The following is a 10,224-nucleotide window of genomic DNA, read 5'->3' as shown; positions in this document are numbered from 1 at the left end:
TATACGCTATACGCCCTACAAGCCTATTAAGTCGTCAGTCGATAGAAGCTTCCGCGGTAAATCGCTCGTCCTGACTTCAGTGTAATCTCCGCCCAAACACGATATCATACTACACTCGTAGCGACTTACGACTTTTTGAAAACAAGTTTAAAGTCTCTCGTATAATATTATTATGATGACGTGTGAGAATGAAAAGAAAATTTAGAGCGTAAAAAATTAAAGAACATTTGTTATGGTCTTATGGTTATACACTATAGTGCATTATGAAATCAACGGTATTTCAGGAGAATGAAAAGCAAAGCAGTTATGGGTACCGTGGTATGGTTTTTTTGATTGACTTTGATGTTTTTGTTTTCGCACATTAACATTTTATTTATGTGTGTTAGAACACACGAAATTAGGTGACACCTACACCTACACATTTTTGGAAGGTGTCAATTAACCGACTTATATTGAGTATGTAAGTACAATATATTGAATGGCAATATGGTTTATTGATTGATGTTTTTGTATGGAGTTAGATATTAACATTTTATTTATGTGCGTTTGAACACGAAATTAGGTGTAGATATTTTGACACATTTTTGGAAGTTGTCAATTAACTATTAATATTTATTTATTTTATTAAATTATTATTTATTTATTTTATTAAATTATTATTTATTTATTTTATTAAATTATTATTTATTTATTTTATTAAATTATTATTTATTTATTTTATTAAATTATTATTTATTTATTTTATTAAATTATTATTTATTTTATTAAATTATTATTTATTTTATTAAATTATTATTTATTTATTTTATTAAATTATTATTTATTTATTTTATTAAATTATTATTTATTTATTTTATTAAATTATTATTTATTTATTTTATTAAATTATTATTTATTTATTTTATTAAATTATTATTTATTTATTTTATTAAATTATTTTAAATTATTATTATTGCCTTTTTATACCGAAGCGCTAGGTCAAGTCAGAAAACACTGTGCCAACCTTTGGAAGGAGTTCTTCGATAAACGATCTCAAGAGAAGGGTATATGGTACCGAACTATACAGCCGGAACCGTTACAGTCTCCGTGGATAACCCAGTGCTCGCACACACGACAAGACCTTGTAATAGCGATGAGACTCCGCTCTGGACACATTCCTTCAAACAAATTTAAGTTTTTGATGGGGAAAGCTGATAACCCTAACTGTGATGATTGTGGAGTCTTAGAGGACGTTTACCACATTTTGATGGAATGTGTACGAGGGGAGCCCCTTCGTGCAACTTTTAACACTGGATTATGCAATGTCGTGCTGGCTAATTCTGAGTCAGAACAAGCAAAATTACTTTATAAGACGTATAAATCGTGTATTAACTAAGTGTAACAATTTATCTTATACCTAATGTTACTGTACTTCCGCGAACGTATGGAGCGACATAACCGCTCAGCGACTAAGCACCTTAAATTTATGAATAAATAAATAAAATATATATTATTTATTTATTTTATTAAATTATTTTTAAATTATTAACATTTCTTTATTTATTTAATTGATAACTTCCTCCTTTTTGGAAGTCGGTTAAAAATTAGCAAACATTAATTGTTAAAGTTTACGAAAATGCACTAAACGATGGTTATTACCAACCCTCCCCCTTTGTTTTCCTCTTAACCCTCTATTTCTTACTTAGCTCCCCCTACAGAGTGCCAAGTGGGCGGCGCGCTATCGCTAGTGCTACGCATCTCGAGATGCGCAGGAGTGGCCCCGCTGAGGTTCACCGCCGCGGACGCCGGCTGGCGCATCGCGGTGTCGCCGCCGCTTGACGTCTACCAGCGCGTTTTCATCACTGCTCTTAGTAAGTACCTATTTTGGACAAACTGTGTACAATAAGTAAGTAATACTTACGTCAATAAGAATATATATATATATATATATTACGTAATATAGATCATGGTATTCTAGCGCGTTTTCATCATGCAATCACTAAGGTGATTACTGATACTATTTGACAAACTGTGCACAAAATAAGGCATTCCAGCGAGTTTGTATCACTGTTATTAGTGATTACTGAGACTATTTGGCAAACTGCACAAAAATAGACCTAAGTCATTTATAAATACAAAACGCGAGAGTTAAAGTGTTGACACGATGACATACCAATTAAGGATGACTGACGTTAGACCGGGCCGTGACCGGGCCGGAGCTTCCGGCGCTTACTTTTCTATGACATGACAGGTGATCACGTGATGCTTTCCATAGAAAACGAAGCGCCGGAAGCTCCGGCCCGGTCACGGCCCGGTCTAACGTGAGTCATTCTTTACACGATATGCATGAAATAACACTCAACATGAACATTGTTATTGTATAGTCAAGACCACGTTTTAAGGTGTCCGCCTTCTAGCTGACGCGGGTGCACGGAGCGGACGCACTCACGCGGGTGCTATTGTAAGTAAAATCAAAGATAGATATAACTCCGTAATAGATGGATACAGTCTAAGGAAAAAACGTGCCTCGAAAATCACGAAAATTTAACTCTCGATCAGAGCGCGCCACTAGTTTTGGCCTACACTCGTATAGAGGGCGTTGACGATTTCGTTTGTTATTTATAATTTTAACGCATATCAGTGAAAGAACATGGGTCAAAATCATAAAAATAATTAATGCAAATAAAAAAAATCATTTATCCATATTTAAATACATTTTATCGTATTTTTATAAATATTTATTTTTAGTTTTAAAGTGTGTCGACAGATGGCAGTGAATTTACTGGGGTTACAAAATTTACTATGACAGTACCGCTCTAGTATAAGTTACTCTATGGTAAAATGAAGTAAAATCCGTCGCGCGTCCGCGCCAGTTATTGTCGTTTCTCGTACTATTTTTCGTTAACCTGCTCACCCGCTCCGTGCAGAGCGCCGACAAGCTAGCGGACGCCCTTAGTATCTTATTCCTATAAACAGTGTTCATTTCAGATGTTGCAGGTCTAGCAGCCGTAATTCTAGACTTCCAAGAAGATCCAAGCAAGCGTCTCCGCGTCGGCGAGTCCGTCGTGACAACTTTTATATGTATCGCCGACCTCGCCCTGGTGCTCGCCATAGCCAGCCTGGCTGTGTACCGCGGCTCCGCTCGGATGGAGAAACTCATACGGTTGCTGAGGGACCTGCAGAAGGTGCAGTCAGCATCAATAGTAGCGGGTTAAACAACGCGCCAAAAGTATCTGCGGCCGTGAAACACCGCCATATAAATAAAAATATATCTCTATAGTTTCCGTTCAAACCAATCTGTCACAAGATTTAGATTTAAATTTATTTATTTGATATGTCTCTATATGTAGTTTTACATATAGAGACATATCTTTCTTTGTCAAGTTATTAGAGAATGGTAGATCATCCGATACTTTTAATGTTGACTGTATCAGGATAGAAGTATTGTTAAGTTGTTAGGCATCGATCAGCAATTGCAGCTCAGTGTAAGGTACCAGGAGAATTAGAAATCAATCTGAAAAATGCAAAATGCCTGTATATTTAAAAGAAAATGGGAACTAAAAATCATATCATCCATCATTTGCAATCAAGCAAGTTACGTACTAAACCCTACCTAGAGGAGAGTTATCAATCATCAATCTAAAAGAATTAAAAACAAACAAGACAGTACTAGTATGTTTTACAATTTCTAGGTTCCATTTATATACAACGGGTTACGCTCAATATTTTCGGAGTTATGCTTTTTTACTTTTTTCAGATCAATGCTGATCTAAATAATACCGGATGCAAAAAAATGGAGAAGATTGGCGTCATCGCAGTGACTAGTATTTTGCTGACCGCCTTAATGGTTCAGTTTGCTGACGCCTACATGTGGTTCAATTACTATATTGATGAAGGATACAACTGTAAGTGGAAACGGTCTTTAAAGCAAAATTGACGGGTAACATTAAATTTGACTGCATGCCGTATGCGAATACTATGATGATACTACACTTTACACTGAGTCATGACTCAGGAACAAATATTTGTGTTCATCACACAAATAAATGCCCTTACCGGGATTCGAACCCAGGACCACCGGTTTAGAGGCAGGGTATCACTATCAGTATCCACTAGGCCAGACCGGTCATCAAATTCATTGTATTTATAAAAGTAAGTACATATTATAATTACTTAATACTTAAAATCAAACACCATTTTCTAAAATCATTTACTAAAACAGCAAATTTTTCCCAGGGTCGATAATGATAATGTACAGCTCGTACTATATAGGCAACTATGTGGGTCTGCTGGCGCTGCTGCAGTGGGGCTTCGTTACTTTGGCTGTTCACGACGCCGCGGTTGCGGTCAACCAACACCTACTGCGAATGCACCACGGTGACTACTCTTCTATAGTAGGTAGTAGGGCTTCGTCGGTTTAGCTGTTCACGGCGCCGCGGCTACGTTCAGTTCAACTAGCGTCTACTGCGAGTATCTTCGTTCGTGTGACTATTATCTGAATGTCGTAGTTCTATGGCATAATATAACCCTGTAAGTTAAGAACTCAATTTTGACAGATGAATAATTGACTCTTATATTTACGAAGGTAAGACCTAGCGTTTAACTAATACCCTTAAGTGTAGTATAAGGGTCAATTCATAAGTGTCTAAATTGACTTCTTAGCTGCGTTACTGTAAAATTAACATTGGCAAAATTAATATTGAACTTGTAGACCATTAGTTGTACACTTAGCATCAAGAGTAGCGGATAAAGTAACGCAACAAAAGTATTTGCCACGATCTAATTGTTCCACATTGTTTTTACGATTTTCGTTACATTGCGGAATTCGATCGATCGGCTGAATTCATTGTAGGTCTGTAGCTAGCAACGTATCGAATATTGAATGCCAGTTCTCGCGCCGTCTAAATGGGACTTTAATGATTTAATGTTTATTAATGATTTATTTCGTATGTATATAGTGAAGCTTAAGGCCGAAGAAACTGTGATGTTAGAAGTAAACCTAAGTCCTCCGAAACCCGTCGTGGATTGCTTCACAGAGAGACACTATGACATAACTCCTCCAGGTACAGATGTATATGTGGTATCACTAGACTTATATTGACCGGGATATAGACCGTGATTACCTTTTGTATTATTTGTGAGCTCCCGATATCGTGAAGATGGGTTTAAACTGTCAAATGTGTGGAATCCTGTGATTTGTTTGTGTAAAAAACCAGTGATATCCGAATCAAACACGCGTAGTGACACCGTGAGTGTAGTGTGTTTGGACAGACCAACGAGTGTGAACGCGACCGGACCAACAAGTGTGAATGCGACCGTTGGTAACGTTGAAAGTGAACGCAGCCGACGCGCAAGAATGAGGGTAGACAGAGCGCTGTCTACACAACTTTGACACCCACCCGCTATCTTCAGTCACCCGTGAACATGATGCATGTAACTGCGTCGAAATATCGGGAGCTCACAAATAATACAAAAGGTAATCACGGTCTATATCCCGGTCAATATAAGTCTAGTAAAACTAACCGTGAATCATTCAAAACTCTATATGTGGTATTTTCTATAAAAAGGGACCTTATTGTCGATGGCGCTTACGCCGCACAGCGTCGCGCGGCATTGTATTTATATCGGAGCATCGTTTATAATGGCGTAATCGCCATCGACAATAAGGTCCCTTTTTATAGAAAATACCACATATAACATTATTATAATGAGCATATCTTTTTATCAATGGTTTAATTAATTGAAAATAAGTATTAGCAAAACTTCTTATCTAAAAATTTGCGTTTAAAGCATCACTTCGCCTTAATTAATATTTGATCAGAATGTTTAATGTTTATTTAAACAAAAAACAAATAGGTATACTTAAATTACAAGTAAGAATTTAAAAAATCAAAGACACAAGTAAAAACTAAAATAATATTGTAGTAAAAACGAAATTACACTGTAATACTAAAAAAAAATTATGATTAAATAAATTTAACTGAAAAATACTTCATCATCATCATCATATCAGCCTTTTATCGCCCACTGCTGAGCATAGGCCTCTCTTCGAGTACGCCACTTATCCCGGTCCTGAATAAATACTTACTTACGTAAAATAATTTTCAAAATTTTGCCCTCTACGTAAGGTGCCCATCATGCAGGCGGCATTCCCACGCTCAATTGTGATGGCCAATCTTTGCGCGAGAAACCGGCCGCGCAAGATTCACCTCTGGCCCCCTTTTAGACTGTATCGACCGTCCAGTAGCGCCCTCATTATTAGGGGAATTGTATTTTCTAATAAACCAATTCATTTCCGTATAATGAGGGATAACGCGTATGAATTCGCCGCTAGGGGCGCTAGTGTAGATGGTGGTCTTTTCCATAGTTCGAAATGTCAAATGTCACTTGTCACTTCAATGACTGACAGCTGTTCTTTAGTCTTTTGGACCACCATCAACAGAGGCGCCAACTGGTGAGCAAAAAAACGATAGCCCTCATTCAGTATATTAATCGTCGGGTGAGATTAGTTTGTGCCATACGCCACTTACATTGGTTTGCAGAAGAGCGAAAAGAAGCAAAACAATTTTTTTTCGTAACCAAAATTATAAATTTTGTAATATTCATCTTATTTCTCATTTAGGCACAGATGTTTTGAATATAGTGGTAATCATGAAATAAATCACGTTTGTTGTATGGGAGCCCCACATATTTATTTTATTCTAGTTTTAGTATTTGTTGTTATAGCTGCAACAGAAATACATCATCTGTGAAAATTTCAACTGTCTAGCGATCACGGTTCATGAGATACAGCCTAGTGACAGACAGACGGGAGAAACAGACAGACGGACAGACAGACAGATGGACAGAGGAGTCTTAGTAATAGCTTTGGGTGCGGAACCCTAAAAACGATTTTGCTCAAAAATGGATATGGCACAAACGTATTCTCAGCCGACGTAATGTTTATGTCCTATTTATTCCCCAAATTTTGATCTGTTTTATATTACTTGCTTTTGTTGCTTCTTCACCTAAACATGCTGAACCCTAAGTAGTTTGCCATGAATTAATGAATGTGGGCTACCGCGTTTAATTTCGCCGCTAGGGGCGCTAGTGTGTAAATGGTCTTTCAAAATGTGAAATGCATAGAAGTTTGGGGGGTTTCAAGCTTTTTTATCGGGAAATTTCACTCCTTATTCATAATTGTGGTAAATCTGTGCCCATCTTTGATTAATCATGGTAAACAATAGATATAGCTCAATGATCGTTCCTGATTTAAAAAAAGTGCCAACTAAAATATATGCAAAATTAAACAGGTTGAGAAAATGACACATTTAAACGTTAAAATACCTTTATGTAATATACCTATTGATTTTATAAAAATAGGCATAGAAGAATTTTGAGATCTGTTTTTCTGGACCTTCATCTACAGTGGCGCCAACTAGCTGGTTATTCCTAAACGCCGAACGTAGTGTAATAGAAATAGAAAATTATTTGATAGAAATGTGGGGGTGTGGTGTGGTGGTGGTGGTGTGGCGTGGTGGTTTGCGCGTTAACGGTTATTTCACAATTAGGATGAAATAAGTTTTAGCAGCTTTGATAACTCAATTTTGTTAATAAGGCCAAGTTTAATGAAGGCGAAGTGAGGGTATTCATTTGAGGGCTATTTTATTTTTTCACAGTTTTAGGGTTCCGTACCTAAAAAAATAAAAAACGGAACCCTTATAGGATTACTTTGTTGCCCGTCCATCCGTCCGTCCGTCCGTCCGTCTGTCAGTAAAGACAGACATTTATCTCGGGAACGCTAAGAGGTAACGAGTTGGAATTAAAACTATGTAGGCAGGTCTACGAAGCTGTGAAAAACACATATTTCTAAGTTAACGCAAATATGAAATATCTTACACTACAAATACAGGAAAAAAAATTTTACAAATTTATTTGTAAAAAATAAAAAATTGTTAAATTCGTTTCAAACCCTCAGTGGACGAGTCCGACTCAGACCTGTCCGTTTTTTTGTGTAGTTTTTTATGGTTCCGTACCCATGCAAAGGGTAAAAACGGGACCCTATTACTAAGACTCACTGTCCGTCTGTCTGTCACCAGGCTGTATCTCATGAACCGTGATAGCTAGACAGTTGAAATTTTCACAGATGATGTATTTCTGTTGCCGCTATAACAACAAATACTAAAAAGTACGGAACCCTCGATGGGCGAGTCCGATTCGCACTTGGCCGGTTTTTTTATTATGATTTCAATTCAAGGGTCAGACTTCGCCGCATATCCATTGCAAGTGCAGTCCATGGTTCGACGTCTCGCTGCCTCGTACGGGCACATCGGCGAGCTGATGAGACAGATGAACGAGACCAATGGCACGATCATCATGGCTATTCTTATAGCCGAATTTCTGCATCTTGTGAACAATCCGTACTACATGTTTCTGCTATTGAGTGAGTTTAGTTTGGAGCGCCCTACTATCAGGCGTGTGATAGTAGTTAGTATAGGAGCAGCATTTAAACGTCATTATGACGTCAGCGACGTCATTATGACGCCATAATTACGTCATTATGACGTCGCTGACGTCACTTTGTTACCTGTACATACTGTGATAATGGGGCGCTCCACGGGTTATAATTTTGAATAGAAAAAAAAACGTTTTACAAGTTGGTTGGAAACTTAAAAAAAACACAAATAAAAACATAAAACCGAATTCAGACCCTTCTTCCTTTTGGGATTTTGATCTCAACGAGGGTGCGGGGTGTTACACCTCTGGAGTTGCAGGTGTCCATAGGCTACGGTGATCGCTTACCATCAGCGGGCGTTATGCTGGTTTGTATAAAAAAAGATGTCATTGTACTTAGAAAGTTAGAACAAGTGACTGGGGGCTTGGTAACTTTTCCTTTATTATGTTTATATTGTTTATGATTATGACATTTCAGTTTACAATTTATATAATATATGTAGTAGTGTGCCTAATACCTACTTAAAAAAACACAAATGAAAATATTAAATAAAATTAGTTCAGTTACTTTTAAAGCATGACTAAGCAAAGTAATTTGTATTTTTGTTACATGGGTGCTCTTAATGATGTTCTGATGTTTCGTGAAACGGAAAACTTAAAATCCATGGTACATCGGCACTGATGGTAAATCCATCAAAGTTATTTTCTGTTTTAAGATTCGGGCGTAAGTGACCTGGAGGCGGTGGTGGTGCCGCTTTGTTGGATCTTTCTGGACATAACTATACTTCTGCTGATTATCGAACCTTGCCACTGGACGCAGGAACAGGTAATCTGACGTTAGACTGCAAATACGTTACTAATTGTTTTTTTGACATTGATGTGCACATTGAAAACAATGATTTAACTGGTGACCGAAGAGCTGGCGGCTTCCTCGCATAATGTATCAGCATTGCGATACAGCGAGGAAATGCCGCCAGTATCCTTGGTACTGGTACAATGCCTCAAGGGCGTATTTTAGATTTAAGCTAATTAATAATTTCGTTTACTTGTATGTAAATAAATGAATAAATTTCATCAGCAATATACAAACAGCATATCATCATATGGCAAAAACACCCAATGCTGTAGACGGGCCTCTCCTCCACATTAATGGCCACTATGGCCAGTATTACCAACGGTTTCCGCCGTTTCCGGCTTGACCAGAACGTCGCTCGACCTTTAAGGGTAGCGATATTACCTATAAAAAATGATTTTCATTCTTTTATCAGAGAGAAACCACCAAGTCCCTACTGAGCCGAGTAACCGTCCGCCTGGCGCCGAAGAGTACGCTTCTGGCCCGAGAGTTGAATCAGTTCGCAAAACAAACTGTCCTTTCTAATGTCAAGTTCTCCGCCCTCGGTGTGCTCACCCTCGCTCGGCCGCTCGTAGCTTCGGTAAGCTTATAAAAAGTAAATAATAAATATATAACTCCTCTGGAGTTGCAGGCGTACATAGGCTACGGAGACTGCTTAACATCAGGCGGGCCGTATGCTTGTTTGCCACCGACGTAGTATAAAAAAAATATATCAATATTATAGGACTTTACACAAATTGACTAGGTTCTACAATAAGCTCAATAAGGCTTGTGTATTTAAACTACGATATACAATATGATATATATGTAAATATTTATTAATACTTAAACACATAGAAAACACCCAAAACTCGGAAACAAATATCCGTTTTCATCACACAAATAAATGCCCTTACCGGGATTTGAACCCAGGCCCATCGGCTTCACAGGTAGGGTCATTGACCAACTAGGCCAGACAG

At 37.6% G+C, this 10,224-nt stretch overlaps 1 protein-coding gene across 1 annotated transcript; it reads left to right on the top strand.

Moving 5' to 3' along the window:
* Window positions 1–1,047: 1,047 nt before the first annotated feature.
* On the top strand, window positions 1,048–9,857 carry LOC134750330 (gustatory receptor for sugar taste 43a-like). Its single transcript, XM_063685493.1, has 9 exons — window positions 1,048–1,123; window positions 1,686–1,850; window positions 2,968–3,164; window positions 3,737–3,884; window positions 4,216–4,356; window positions 4,938–5,042; window positions 8,216–8,401; window positions 9,129–9,238; window positions 9,681–9,857. Exons 1-9 carry the CDS (start codon window positions 1,048–1,050, stop codon window positions 9,855–9,857), a joined length of 1,305 nt encoding a protein of 434 aa, XP_063541563.1.
* Window positions 9,858–10,224: the final 367 nt, after the last annotated feature.

Source organism: Cydia strobilella, chromosome 19, assembly GCF_947568885.1.
Source record: "Cydia strobilella chromosome 19, ilCydStro3.1, whole genome shotgun sequence".
NCBI lineage: Eukaryota > Metazoa > Arthropoda > Insecta > Lepidoptera > Tortricidae > Cydia > Cydia strobilella.
Note: the sequence above shows the minus strand (reverse complement) of the source record. Positions and strands in the feature narration are given on the sequence as shown.

Bases quoted from the DNA above. Each gene is read 5' to 3' on its own strand.
- LOC134750330 (XM_063685493.1), top strand. From the start codon at position 1,048: ATGGTACCGAACTATACAGCCGGAACCGTTACAGTCTCCGTGGATAAC. The intron at 3,885-4,215 runs GTAAGTGGAAAC...AATTTTTCCCAG, and splicing joins TATTGATGAAGGATACAACT to GGTCGATAATGATAATGTAC. The intron at 5,043-8,215 runs GTACAGATGTAT...TTTCAATTCAAG, and splicing joins CTATGACATAACTCCTCCAG to GGTCAGACTTCGCCGCATAT.